Source organism: Ammospiza caudacuta, chromosome 6, assembly GCF_027887145.1.
Source record: "Ammospiza caudacuta isolate bAmmCau1 chromosome 6, bAmmCau1.pri, whole genome shotgun sequence".
NCBI lineage: Eukaryota > Metazoa > Chordata > Aves > Passeriformes > Passerellidae > Ammospiza > Ammospiza caudacuta.
The window spans coordinates 38,933,037-38,948,297 of NC_080598.1; the positions used below are offsets into that span (position 1 = coordinate 38,933,037).

The 15,261-nt window shown below is 34.7% G+C and overlaps 1 protein-coding gene across 1 annotated transcript in view; it reads left to right on the forward strand.

The window, feature by feature from the left end:
- SCFD1 (sec1 family domain containing 1) overlaps window positions 1-15,261 on the forward strand; it is a 51,452-nt gene that overhangs the window by 22,686 nt on the left and 13,505 nt on the right. Inside the window, exons 14-19 of the mRNA XM_058808003.1 lie at window positions 361-442; window positions 7,318-7,414; window positions 10,659-10,729; window positions 11,640-11,719; window positions 12,262-12,324; window positions 13,283-13,358. Coding sequence (XP_058663986.1) covers window positions 361-442; window positions 7,318-7,414; window positions 10,659-10,729; window positions 11,640-11,719; window positions 12,262-12,324; window positions 13,283-13,358 — 469 coding nt within the window. The remainder of the gene's footprint in view (window positions 1-360; window positions 443-7,317; window positions 7,415-10,658; window positions 10,730-11,639; window positions 11,720-12,261; window positions 12,325-13,282; window positions 13,359-15,261) is intronic.

Below are 15,261 nucleotides of genomic sequence, written 5' to 3' on the forward strand. Positions count from 1 at the left end.
TGCGTACGTAACTTCCACAATATGTTTGACTTTGGAGTCTTTTCTCAGCAAAGACAAGTAATCTAAGTGCCTCATAGATTTGCACTCTTTCACCAAAATGCCCAACCTCTGCATTCTTTCATTTTAAAAAAATAGTGAAATCCCCTTCTTCAGGTATCATTATGAGAATCATTACATCAATATGTTGTCATTTTTTAGTTCCAACCCTATTCTGTAATTTTAGATTTTAATAGCTTTTAAAGGTCCTTTCCAACCCAGATTGTTCTATTATTCCATAAATGTTTTAGTGCCTACTGTATATAGTGCACAGTTCCATTAACAGTGCAAATCAGCAGGTTAGTTTGTATTTATTCTCTTCAGCTCTCTTCCAGAACTTCTGGAAAAGAAGAGGCTCATTGATCTTCATACAAATGTTGCAACAGCCGTTTTGGAGCACATAAAGGTACAATTGCTCTCTAACTTAAGTTTTCTGTCAGTAGTACTCCTTAACTTCAGGGATACATTTGAGACAGTGAAGATAAAAAAATGAGCCTTCTCAATGGTACTACTCTTTCAGAATTCACTGTGTAGCATTACTTAGTGTTGAAGGGGGAGAGAGGATGAATTCTGAATGCCTCTGCATGGAAAGCAAAGAACACCAGTTATTTTCTTATCAGAATTTACTAGTATAGTCTCTTTTTTTTAATGGTGGCCACAAGTGTTGGGTTGAAGTGTTTAAAAAAAATAAGTTTATGAGGGTAGTGTTTTGTTTATTTTAGAGATGTATCATGGCAATTCATGACTTCAGTCTAAGCAATCTTCTGTTCTGTATGTGTTTGTCAGAAGGGCACTGTTGACTGCTCACCAGCAAAACTGATACCCAGAGATGTGGCAATAATGATGCAACTTACTGAAGTGGTCTTTCCAGCAGGGTCTGTGTTAGATGTCTTGTGCATAATTTAAGAACTTCACAAGGGAGTTTGTCTTTCCTGTTTTAAGTCTGCTGCCTTTGTCAGAGACCTTGCAGAGGGATTCATGTCAAGTGAAGGCCCTGGTTACTGCCAGGATAACTTGGAAAATAGATTTGTTTTCACAGCAAGAAAAGAGAAATTGTAGATGAGGCTTTCAGAAACACTGAAATTCTTTTCAGTTTTGGAAGGTGTTTCAAACACCAAGTCTCACTGAAAATCAGTAATTAGATAGTTTTACCCCAAGCTACTTAAAATTCTTGGAAGGCAATGTGTTTTGAAGCTAGCTATAACATTTGTAAAGAATGTAAGATCTGTCCTCAGTTATTATTGCTACTGGTTTTTTTAAGTACTCCATATGAATAAAGGATTAATTCTGCAATTAAATTGATAAATTCATTTACAAACTTATAAAGTTGGAGAAGAGGTAAGTGCCTGCACTTAGGTCATTACTGTAGGGGCTACTATATGGGCTTTTACACTATTAGACATGTCAATTTTCATATCTGACAATTTAAAAGCAGTACTTTAATACCACTGAAAAAAATTGAAGTCAACAATATTAATATTTTGATCCCTTGACACTAAATTCACTTTTCCAGAAAAGATACTGGCATGATAATGGCAGGCTTAGAGCAGTAGTATTCTATATATGATTTGTTGGTTGGAAAACAAGTTTCAGAGCAAGATGTAGAATGGCAGTAACATCAGTTTGGCTTTCCAGTATCCTATTGGCAGTGAGCTGGAATCAGATGCATTAAATGATAGCAACACACTTGATTACCTGGAGGTGGAAGGAGCTGCCTTATCTGGGCATTCAACCAGCCCTTGGCTTGCTGCTCTTGATAGGGAAGATGCTATTAGGGAGTGCCCTAGGAGTGGTGGTCCATTCCTCCACCATTCTTAATTCTGGTACTGCAAAGTGCTCAGGCTCTTTACCTTCCTGTTGTATAAATGTCAAAGAAAATTGTGAGACAAATGGCCATGCAGTTTCTTCAATATATTGATGTGTACATCTCCATCATGTTTTCTCTTGGTTTAAAAAGCATCAGTTCATCTCCGGATATTTAGGAAACTGTCTTAAACTAATGCAGACGGATGCATTTTTTCTATTGGAATTTGCTTATGGTAAAGCTTTTTAACTGAATCAACGTAAAGTTTATTCCAGCTGCTTTCTCCTGACCATTTTCTCCTCTCTTTTCACCCTCCAGTGGTAGAAAAATTATCTTTCAATCTTGAGTTGTGGAATTTTAGACAGGACATTATGCTACCTAATGGATTCCTCAAAAATACTCTCAAAAAGGACAGTGTCTCATCCAGTACTTTTAAAAGAAATTCTGATGAGACATTGACTCTGTGAATAAGAGGATTTATACACAGTTACATAATGAAACCAGATTAGGATAAGGCTGATTCTTTTTTGCAAGTAAGTGCTAAGGTCATGAGGAGCTAGTGGGGCGCCATGCTCTTCTTCAGGTTACTGTATTTTCACTTCTAAAATAATCAAGAAATGCATTCATACTTTAAAATAGACTATTTGCATTATCCATTGTGGGATTTTACTATATTAGTTATTTGAGCATTTTTCTTCACTATATATATAAGGTTCTATGCAAAGAATGCAACAAGACCTGCTTTGGATATACTAAATGAACTAAATTTTTCTTGTGGTTATACTTTAATGTTCAGTTTACAGCTGCTTTCCATATTCTCTTGGATCATTTTCTAAGACACAGCAAGAGGAAACCAGAAATTATCACATACTTATGGGTCCTGGCAGTTTTTTGGCTTAAGATTTAGTAAAATAATGGAAAGTATGCATCACTTTTTCATGAAGCTAACCATCAAGTATTTATTGTCAGTGCTTAGAACAAATGCATCCTTGTTTTGCATTTATTGGTTTTTTCCTGTGCTGAAGCTGGTGACTGAACGTCTGGACCCAACAGATAACAGATTTAGAGCTAGAGTTGCCTATGTAGCTGCTTTAAAGTTTCAAGTAATGCATATCTTTGCATGTCATTATAATATTAGTAGGATTACTGATGTATGTTAAATCATAAATATAAAAAGATGCACACATATACTTTTGTAAAATGATGGTTGGGGGGTAGATTAGATAATCTCTTGCTAGAATTCTACAGATGTGAATTTAAGTGGCAGATTTTTATATGTATTGTTAAATTATATGTATAAATTTATATGTATTATTAAATTACTTGTATTTGGCTTAGGTTATTTTTAAAATTCCTACATGGTTTTATTATGTATCTCTATTTCTGCTTGATCTCAAGGTTTGATACTTTGAATGATCTCTTAATTGGGATCCCCTTAATTGGGATTGACAGTAGCCTTTCAACTTTTCAAATTCATATTTTTAAAGGAATTCCACTATTTGAAGTACTCTGTTTTAAATAAGGTTACATTTTGGTCTTACACATACCATGAAATGGTATGTGTTTGTGAAATATGTACGTCATAGTGGGCCAGGCTGTTTTCTGTAGTTCAGAACTGATAATTCATTAACCTTCCAGTAACAACAGCTTTTTCTGAGCTCAGTTACAGTGACCTTCCAGTCATCATTCTGTGCAGTTCAGTGAAAAGGAATTGGCTGTGTCAGCCACTCCCAGCCTTCTTGCAGAGTTTCTCTTCCTCTCCATAGCAGCCCACTGTGGTTACCTGACCAGCCTCCCTCATTCTGGAGGCAGTTATTTCTGGTCTTTCTCTGTCAGCATCTTTAAAAAGGACCTCAGATAGTTTCTTAGAAAATGTCTTCTCTCTTCTGCATATTCTCTCTCTCTAAAATTAAGAACTTTTGTAGTGTAAAGAGGATAGAAGAGCTTCCAGCAAGTCTCTACAAAAATTACCCTCTAAGAGATTTTAATGGGTCCTGCCTCCACTTACTTACTTTAAAAAGAATTGTGTTCATTTTGGAGTACAGTGCTCAAGCAGACTTTCCCATGCACTTCAGTAATTTTCCCTAAAATAAGTTTTGGCTTACGAACAGCCTATTTCTAAAGATGATAAGTTGAAAACTTCCACAAATATATTTTTTTTAAAAAGCAAGCTGAAGTGTGGCACTTTAACTGCAATGTAGGATCCTGTTTCTGAAAGGGCAGCCAGAAAGGTCTCTTGAATGAGATTGGTGTGGAACAAGATGTCATAATAGAAAGTCAAGAGCAGGAGGCAGAAAAGGAATAACTGTAAAAGCAAATGCATCTTTATTTTATTATTTTCTATTATTATTGATTTTCTTCACATTGCTTGCCAGTTTGGCACCCATAAGAACATATTCTTTGCTGTGTTTTTTATTGAATCTACAGGATTGCTTAGCTCCTATTCCCCAGCTTTTCCTCTTGGCATGCCTGTGAGTTTGCCATTGAGTGAGCAAAATTGCACTTATTTAAATTAAATGGGACGTCTGCTTCTTATCAGCACCTCTTAGACAAGTTGGCTCTTCGAGAACTGTCTCATTGATGTGGCATATCTGGGATATCTATCAAAAGGTAACTAGTAGTGTTTAAGGCTATTCAGTAACCATATGAAATTTGATTAGGTGTCCATCCAATTCCTAGCAAACCAGTATAAGAAAAATATTGCCCTAATTAGATCTTTGATAGTAACTTTCATTAGTTACCTATGAAGAAGCAGCTGAATAGGCTTACCACATTGATCCATCCCTTTAGTTTATCACATCAGACAGAGTCTCAAAAGTTTTACATTGCTGCTTATCTCTGATGTCCCTATTGTGGATAGAAAAAAATAGTGGATAGGAAAAAAAACGTGGACCTGAAGTTTTGGGATTTTCAGTTGGGGGATTTTCCCCCAAAGAGTGCTGAGTTCACACTTCAGAAGTAATTCTGCAACATTTTTGAAGAGAGAGAGGGCACATGTATCATTAATGTTTCAGTTTAGGCTCAAAGTATAGCCCATATATGCAAACAGTGAATTTTCTTTCCTGCTGGTAATCTGTTTTGTTCAGCAGCCATAGTCAAACAGCCATAAAGTTGCACATGGCTGAGAAGAATTTTACCTATTCTGTGCTCCAAGTAAGTTAACAATTGTCAATCTGTTCTTAAAATTGAAATTGATGTTTGAATTACAAAATTTTATTTAGAAGTTGATCTGTAAACAAATACAGAGAATCAGTGAACTTTTTATGTTGTACATTTTTACATGCCATCTGAATAAATTTCTCATAAACAGATCACCAGCTAAGATAATATGGGCTTTGCCAAATTCAACAGTAATATATTTAACTTTATAAGATCAAGTTTCCACATTTCAAGACAATCCCTTTTTTATTGGATGCCTTTTGTCAGGGAAAAATATTTTAAACTTAAAAACATTGAATTTAGCCTCACATAACAAGATACTAATGTAGATGAAATACAAAGAGCAAGTGAATGTAATGGAAATACTTCAAAATTTGTATTAGTTTCTTTGCAATTGCTTTATGTCTATAGAGAGATTTAAGGAAACTGTAATGCAGAAAATCTCCAAGCCACTCTAGAGTTGAGGTCTCACATGGTTTACCAGATACAAATTGCATGTGATGTAAGGTCTTGGAAAAAGGCTGGTAGCTGGGTTCTAGTCAGACTTCATACTGCTCTTTTAACATAAACTCAAGGTAAATATAGCTTGAAAGAAGCTCTAGTTCTTTTTTTTTTTCCTCATTTCATGCATCTTCTATGTAGTCATAGTCATAGAAGACATTCTTCTGCCCCTAAAAGTAGCAGGGGTCATCTCTGAGTGCTCTTCATGGTAATTTACTTTATAAGCTATAATTGCAAGCATCCACAAAAACTTAAAATTAAGTTGTTGCTTTGCAAGTAAATGCTCTTCTCTAGGAGTTCAGTAAGTGGCAACTGAGAAATTGAAGCTTTGTATATCTGCCTGCATCATAAGCTAATCACCATATGCTTTCAATATAAAAATATTCTTGTAATTAATATCTTTTTTACTTTGCTTTCTCTTCTCTAGCTCTTTTTTTGAGGAACTTACAGTACTCAGAAGGTGAAATATCCTGATAGCCTTACACTAGAAAAATACCTTTTTTTCTTTAGAGAGGTGGTAAAATAACTTTTTTGAAATAATTTCTTATTTGTGATCTCAGGAATAATTTTAGTAGAATTCAGAAATATGTGAAAACCAGACTTCTAAAGTTTTTATGTCCTGTCATTAGAACTACTACTGCACTGAATAAAATATGCCATAGCAGTTTTAAATGCTTTGGCATTATCAGTCAAAATTTCTCAAATCATTTAATCCAAGAAAAGCAAGGTGACTCTTGCTCTCTCTGGCAATATCATTTCAGTCTCACAGCAGCAATGGTGTGGACCTGACACACTTCCAAAGCAGCAAGATGGAGATCCACTCTGCCAATCTCCTGTTGGAGCCAATACATGGCTGAATGTGTTCAAACATCAGGATTTAGTTAGTTACCAGATACTAAGGTTTTTTAAGCTGAGTAGCTCTAACATTGGTTGTGATGCTACATTTTAATGTTCAAACACACATAATGATCTGCATTGTAAAGGAATGTTTTAAAATAAGTTCTGGAGTGCATTTTTCTATTTTTAGCTTGTAAGATCATGATCAATAAGTGCAAAGCTTGTCTTTTTGTGCAGATTTGCTGCAATGCAGTCATTACTTGCATGGCCATGTGATGTCTTCCATAAAGCTTTTGCCTCAATAATTTTGTGTAGTCCCTGTGCCATCCTCCCCACAAAGGATTTTCACAACGTCTAGATGTGTCATTGTATAATGAGAGACTTCTTTTCCAGTGTCAACAAGATAATCTAATTATAAACTTCTCCATCTTTGGTGTGAGTGAATTATGGCAAGCCTTTGATCTGAGGTAGAATTTCTGTACCAGCCCAAGCTGGCAGCTGCCAACGTTTCTTCAGGATGATGCCTTAATGTATAAAGGAATTTCCCATATTTATCTGCATTGAATAATTGTCTTGTGGTCTGGGAGCCTGGAGGTTCAGAATAAACTGGACATAATACTCACTTGACCATTATTTTTTCCTTTTACAACATAGCAATGTGTATGATGGCATGTAGTTTTCAGCTGTGGCAAAGCCATAGTTGAAAACAAAGCTTCTCTTCCAGTTCAATATTCACAGCAGACACCCCTTGCTTAACTTGCTTTTTCACTTTTTAATATGATAATTAAATACACATCAACTTTCTGAGAGTTAATAAAAACATATTATAATACAAGCATTAGTTACTTTCACTGATAATGTATTTAAAAATAAAATTTTTAAAACTGTATTTTTAACTTAAACTGCATCCTTCTTAAAAGAGACAATAAATATTCTTTCACAATTTTAAGATGTTAACCCTAACACTTACTCTTAAACAGAGTCGAAAGCTGGATGTGTATTTTGAATATGAGGAAAAAATAATGAGCAAATCCACTCTGGATAAATCTCTTCTGGACATGATTTCTGACCCAGATGGTGAGTACTTTAAATCTGAACTTGGTATAAAATTTGTTAAGCTATCCAATAAATCTATACCTGCTTGGATTTCAGGGTTGGTAAAGAGCAACCTGTGCAAGATTTGTAACAAAAGCAGCTTTTGATTGATTTTCAGTAGCAGTCTAGAGAGTTTAATGCTTCAGTTGAGTAATATCCAAAAATATTAGCTACTTCTGCAGCTCTACTAAAATCCTATCCTAACCACTTATTTTTGAAGGTCAATATATTTTATTTTTTGTGCTTTTGCAGTATTTAGTAGTCCAGCATGGCATTCTGTGAACAATAGTAATTCTTTGAAATCCTCCTGCATGTTTTATAACATATACACACCTCATGAGCACAATGAAAACATCATAGAATTTGACCAGATCAAGGGACTGTAATGTAGGTAGCTCCTGCTTGTGTGAGGAAAGAGATGAATGGGACAGGTGGAGAGAGGAGACACAAGATGTAAATTGGCCAGTTCACTGGACTCACCTGAAGCTTTGCATGTGTTTATTCAGCTGTGCCATGTCTGTTTTGACCATGTAAGAGCACGAGCAGTGCATCCCAGCTTCTGTGTCAGAGAGGGGTCAGACACATCAGAGCGTTGCACCCCAGGGGTGCTCGGGTTCTCTGTTAGCAGGAGTCACTGGGGGTCTTCCTCTGAAAGGCTGACCCAAATGACTTCTCAGCTTTTTGTACTATTTCAGCATCAATTCTTCTTCCAATCTGTCACAGCCTGATGTGTGTCAAAACACTCTGACAGATTTCAGTATGATACCAGCTGGCTGGAAGAAAATAACGTGCAGAGCAAAATTGTAAAACTTAAATTAGGATCTCTGACTTGTCTGCAAACTGGCAATTATGTTGGCAAACCTCAAGCATTTAGAGACCCAGGGTTCCTGCTTTTTTTCCAGTGTGCTTTTCAAGAAAACGTTTTGTTACTGCATGATTATGTGTGTAGACTTACAGCTATATACTGAGCTTAATGCCTGCTTGGAGTTTGTATAATGATTCATATATGTAGAAAGAGTATATATACATCCTGCTGACAATCTGTAAAAATCTTTTAATAGTGTCCATGCTGTATAATCAAAGGGCAGTAGGAGAAATAGTGCGCAGTTGGTAGAAATCTGAGCTAAAATTTCAAAGATCTCATAATAGGTCAAGTCTAGAAACTAATAAGCTTTCAGAAAATCTAATGTCAGACATCAGTCTGTAATTCAGTACATACATTCATTTTTTATTTGAAGCTAATAAGAATATGTATAATCTGTACTTTTATTAAGCATCAATATAATTACTTCTTACTTGAATCCACATTTTTATGCCTTTTTAGAGTTCAGTGTAGAGCAAATTGTTTTCCAAGCCTGATGTATCTTACCAACATTCCTATTGGCAAGGTTCCTGGGTTTTATACAAGAGAAAGATTAGATTCATAAGCTAGAGTTTTTATTCATAAGCTAAATATTCATAAACTAGGTTTTCACAGTATTATGTTGGCATTTTATATTCATTGTCTAGGTTTAAGTTTATGTAAGAAAAAGATTTGAGTTAAACCATGGTGATTATTTCCAGGCATGCTGTCTTGTTAAACTGTCCAGCCTCATATTGTGTGATTCACTGAGAAATACCATCAAAAAACATTTTTAAGGAATAATACATCAAGTCTTCCTGTGCTTCTGGTGGATTATTTATTGGCATAATGTGTGGGGATATTTGTCTTGTGGACAATGGGATCTGCAGAGCTCTTGATGAAAGCACTCTAGATGTGAGCACTTAACAGCTGCAGGCCTCAGCCTCCATTTGTTACTGTGTTGTGCTCATCTACCACTCTGTTGGCTCTTATCAGCTGCCTCCCACTTTAGTGGGTATTACCATACCCTGGAGTAGGGATAAAATGGAAGCCAGGGGCTGCCTGCAGATTTTTCAACTGAGTATAAAAGTGGTCCATTCTAGTTGTGCCAAGTTAGGTTTTCTTCAGAATGTTGAGCAGTTTGCCTCTCTGTGTTGTCACAGATCGTAGTCTAGAAAAAAGTAGTGAATATTTGACAGGCAATTGACCTGAGTCTTACAGCTGTTTATCCCAGCTTTTTTTGCCCAAGTGAATTCCAGGTGGATCTGTACCTTGAAAGCTGGCTTCTGGTATTGATAATACAAAGTTTCTTCAGTTCTTGGTCTTCTAACTTATGGTATTTGGTAAAGGTTAGTAAAACCTACTTTGAGAAGATTGTACCAAGTCATAAATGCTCATTATGACAGTGCTTACTCTTAACTTCTGCCAGACTAAATATATGCTCACTTATAAATAAAAGTTGCAGATTAGGTCAGATGGTCTCCTGCTGACATAATCCACATTCCATAGTAGGGGAAAACAGCCCAAAACAAACAATACAGAAAAAGAAAAACAGGAAAAAAAGTCATTTTCTTACCCACAAGTACAAGAAAGTGCAGTCTTCTAAAATATTGTACTGAAAGTATCAGGCTTTTATAATGAATTTTAATTTGAAATGTTTGTTTTGAGAAGTTGTTCTTCTGAAAACTTCATTTGAAACTATTGTTTTCACTCACAGTGATTCTCATCTAGAAAAATAAAAAATATAGTCTTCAAAATCTGATGTAATAATTTATAGTCTTAGTAATGGCTACATCAACCTTTTGATCTCTAGAGATGAATTTTGATTTTATATGAATAATGCTTCCCAAGAATGGGAAGTGTTTTTCTCCAACAAAAGAGGATTTAGAAGGTCAAATCCTTTCTGAAGGCAAGTTGGAAGTTCAGGGTTTTTTTCCTGACCAGAAGTTCATAAAAGTGCTTTTGCAGTCCTCAGGTATTTCAGTACAGTGAACCATAGAGCTGTGTAAGCAAGTTGTAAAGCTAAAAAATAATATGCTGTGGCTTTTACTTCTATGAATTTTCTTTAGTCTGCTTTTTCATGGACCTACTTCCAGATAACATTTGCAATCTCCACATAAAATAAGTCATAATTTCTCTACACAATTTATTTAGTATGTTATTTGAAGAATAATATTTACTACAGACAAAAGGGGGAAGTGTAAAACTTGCAGAAAGAATAAGCACATCTAACCCAACTTTTAATAAAATTGTCTGCCATTATACACATGGTTATCAATAACATTTATTGTCATATACATATGTATGGCTGCTGAAGAGCAGTTAATGTAGTAGCATAGTTACAATTGTAGTTTATAATTGGTTTTTTTTTCTTTCTTTCTGCAGCAGGAACTCCTGAAGACAAAATGCGATTATTTCTCATCTATTACATAAGCTCAGCTCAGGCACCTTCAGAGGTACCTATGTTCTTTACAGCTTCCAACACCAGATTCTACCACAAAGGATTTTCATTTCAGCACTAAGCAGATATTTCTGTGTCTTTTCAAAGGAAGTATGAAATGCTCAGGAAATTCTAAAACTTTAATAAGACAAAAATAATAAGACAAAGTAAATTTTGTCTTATTGCCAGGAAATCTGCTCACAAAGCTTTAGCCACCATTACAAAGAATATGAATGACTGGTAAGAAGGAATATTACATTGTGATATATTTAGATCAGAGTTACTGCAAGACACATCTTAGCATGCTTTCTATTACTCTGCTTCACTACTCAAAGAAGTAGGTAAAGCAAAACAAAAATATGACTCATTTCACTTCATACATTCAAGAATGATTGAGTCAGTTGACTAGCAGGAGAATGAAGGAGAAATGTATCTGCCAATATCTGAGTAATTCAGGAAACAATTTCTTCATATTTCTTTTGAACTTAGGATGATTGATTTCAAGGAAAATTCTTACACTATAGAAACATTATCTGATGCAAAAAATGTTTTGGTTAGGCAAATAAAAAGTATTTGTATTAATGTATATTAGCTCCTCTTTGTTTATTTTTTACTGTTTTGACATTGTATAGAAACCAGCATTCTGTTGGTGCTAGTACAAATATTGTTCCATATCTGAAAGTGCACAGGATTTAATTCCACAAATACTGTTCATTTTAATGGGATCTGCTCATGGCAAATTTAATTTCAAGTTGCATTTCCGTACTTGGTAGGAAATGGGGTTAAGATTCATAATTACTTTTTAAGTTGGGCCAATGCTATAACTTTGCACTACTTACTTAATATTTAGATAAGGATATCTTGTCTTTGTCCATGGAGTTAAGAGTAGCTTCAACCTTTTGTAATTCTCCACTTTATGATTTCAGATTGACTTGGAGCAGTATAAAAAAGCATTGATGGATGCAGGTTGTAATCTCGCTCCTTTGAGCTACATAAAACAATGGAAGTAAGTAAATTCTTTTTTCTTCTGTATGATGCTAACTTAATATAGAACCTAGCATTGTATTCAGGAATTATGTGTTATTTCTCTTAAATTGTAAATTATCCTTAAATATTCATTTGGTGTAAGTTTTTACTGTTACTGTTCTGGTAATACATGCAAATCTTAATTTAAAACTAAGCACCAGTACTGGCAGAACACTATAGAACATGACATGCCCTTAATGATCCAGGATAGAAACAACTTCGTGAATTAATTGAAAAGTTGTGCTAGTTCAGACCTCAAAGGTTTTTTTAGTTCGTACCAGGGAGTCATGTTGGATATCAGTTATTGTAGTTTTACATGGTATTTAAATGAAATACTTGTCTTTAACTATAGAATCTAATTCCTATTGTATTTGTAGGCAAGAGGGATGCATACAATAAATAGTTACTTCCTGAAAGAGTTCAAAATGCAGAAGTTTTTTCACTTTCAGATGACTAGAGTGGAACATTCTACAGAAGTATGTGCCTTAGATAAATATTTGATTTCTATCCCTGCTTTCACAGAGCTTTCACTAAGATGGCTTCAGCTCCAACCAGCTATGGAAACGCTACACCTAAACCTTTGGGGTATGCTTTTGATTAATTTTTTGTAAGCCTTTGGGTTCTTTTATCCTATTTTAGTAGTGCTGAAAGTGTGGTTAGCATTCTACAAGGCCCAGAACAAAACATCTCCCTATTTGTAAAATTTTTAAGTTACAGACAATTGCAAGCACTTATCTACCCTTAACAGCATAGTACACGAAGAGAGGAAAATAAAAGGATCTGGGACTAAATTCACAAACTGTCTTAATACAGTGCTCTCTGCACCTGCACATTAAATGAACTCTCACAGGAGAGGAATTCAGCAGCAGGAACTGGATCTGTGACAGCTATCACTTTGAGCCCTAAGTAGTCAGTGGCAGAAGATAAAAACAGCCCTGTATATTCAAAATCATTTCTCTCTTGGGTTTGGAGACTGTCAGGGGTGCAAGGACACTTTGGAATGTCCTGGACTGGGTATCTGACTTGTTGAAAGGTGTATTTATTTATTTCAAGACACAAGGGAAAAAATTACTGTGCTGAAGTTACATATATGCAGTAAGGATATAGGAGTAGGATCTTCCCATTCTTCAGAGGATTTCAGTCCTCATTACCAGCTTTACTTTCAGGAATGGCCTGTCAGTGTTGTAAGGAATCTTGGCATAGTATGGTTAGAGAGGATTCTGGTGCTGTTTTTCTTGGGAAAATGCTCTTTGGGTTGTTGAACACGCTCAGCCTCTCTGTTAAGCCTGGTCATTGGGTGTAGAATAAACTGTTCGGTGGATTAAATCCAAAGCTCCCATTGATAGGTGAGGATCTGTCTGGTAGATTACAAGTGTATTCCCATACATGTGATTGCCATGTGATTTGAAGAATATGTTTTATGACAAACTGAATTACTTGGTAATTAGGTCCTATTGATTTCATTGGGAATTGTATGTCAGTATAAAGCTTAAGTATACAAATTAAAAAGAACTCATAAATCATCTTCATTTTGTTTTTTCAGTCTGTTTTCACGTGTTATGAATACAGGATCACAGTTTGTAATGGAAGGAGTGAAGAACTTGGTACTGAAGCAACAAGTAAGTTTAAAAAGTAATTAGAAAGTCTGTCATGAGTACTGTGAACATTGGCAAAAACAAATTTCAGTACCTTTGTCATATTAATAAAAATTCATTGTGCAGTGAAAAAAGTAAACATAAATCTCTGCTTATGGATAGATCTTGTAACTTCCTTTATAACTTTGTAACTTCCAGATTTCAAATAAGAAAGGAATGATTCACATTTTCTTTGAAGACCTCTTTGTAGCAATTAAGACTGATTTCAGCATTATAAAAAAAATCAGCTGTGGAATACTCAAAGTAGACTAGCCCTTCATAAACAAAAAAATATAACTATCTGTATCTTTACTTAGAATTACATGCATTAAGTTAATCTATTTCAGAGTGATTAAAAGGCTGAAAGTGTTAGTTCTCTGTTTACTTACAATTCAAAGCATTTCTTTTTTCCCATGTGAGTGTCATGTACAGCAACTATAATCTTGTAATGTGCATGAAAATACAAATATGTTTATAATGACATGACCACCTTCAAATATTCACTTAACTTTGTAAAATATTTCTGAGCATAACTTGCATGAAATATACATCCTCCCAAAGAAAACAAACAACAACAACAGCACAAAAAAAAATAAGCTGGAATGTTGAATTGTGGTTCCCAGAAACCTCCTTCTCTACAGAGGATACATTATTTTCCCACTATGTAATTTCATCAGATGGCAATAAATAAATATTTGTTTACGGTTTAAAATCTTAATTCTCTAGTATTTTCACATCAAGATTTCTGAAAAAAAAGATCATTCATCATATTATAATTCAGTTGAAGAGTCAGAATTCAAATTAGAAATACAACGTATTAGAACTAAATAAAATGAAATCTTAACTAAAGGTTTATCCTTTTGACCTACTTAATCATGTCATTGTCATTGTTTGTTTATTCAGCCTGTTATACACATAATTTATACATGAAAGGTATCAGCTATCACAGAAAAGTTTAAAATTGGGGTCTCAGGTTTGTAGGGCAGTTAATGAAGCTAATTCTGCAGGAATTTCATTATGACTAGAATGATAAGCTGCATTGCAGAGTTACAACTGAGTGGTATATCATGATATATGATTGAGGAAAATTTAAATATGCAGCTTGCCTGTGTGTTATATTTTATAGAGAATTCTTCAGATAAACCGTTACTTATAATAATAGAAAACAAGCATAGTCTCCAGGAGACTTCCTCCTCTCCTTGCAGTAAACATTTTGTAATTTCTTTAAATGTGTGGCTTTAAAGAGTTAATATTATTCTGTACAAAATGGCTTGCCTTGTTTTGCCTTCTGAGGGAGCAAAAAGCCAATTTGCTTTGTTTTCAGGATGTGCCTTTCTGGCTTTTAATTTCTTCTCCAGGTATTTTAGGCTAGCAAGATGAGAAGCCTTTCTTCCTCATATTTGTAAGGCTAATGTAGGTCTGTGGTATTTCTGTTAAAGTTAACTTTTATTTTTCCTTCAGTAATTCAGGGATTCACATCAATTTTCCAGTGTAATATGTAGCTCATCCTTTGGAATGTCCTCTTTTGATACATTCTGTCAACAAGACTCATTTCCAATCTTGTTGCTATGTAAACTCACCCTCAGTTTATTATAACTGAAGTAGTTTAACTCCTTAATATTCCGATCTTTTTTCCAGCTGACATTTCCTGTGTTAAACAAGGAACAGTAATCTTGAATTTCACCTCAGTTTATTCCTTTGCAGGTCATCCAAAAATTTGTTGCCAGGGTTGCTTTTTTTACCCATTTCTTTGACAACATTAGTTCTTTTTTAGAATCACACAATTATCAGCATCAGCTTTAAAATTCTTTCCTTAACTGCAACGTATTTTTTAATAAGAATTCATATTTGATCACATCTGCATGTGTTGGTAATACCTAAATACAGC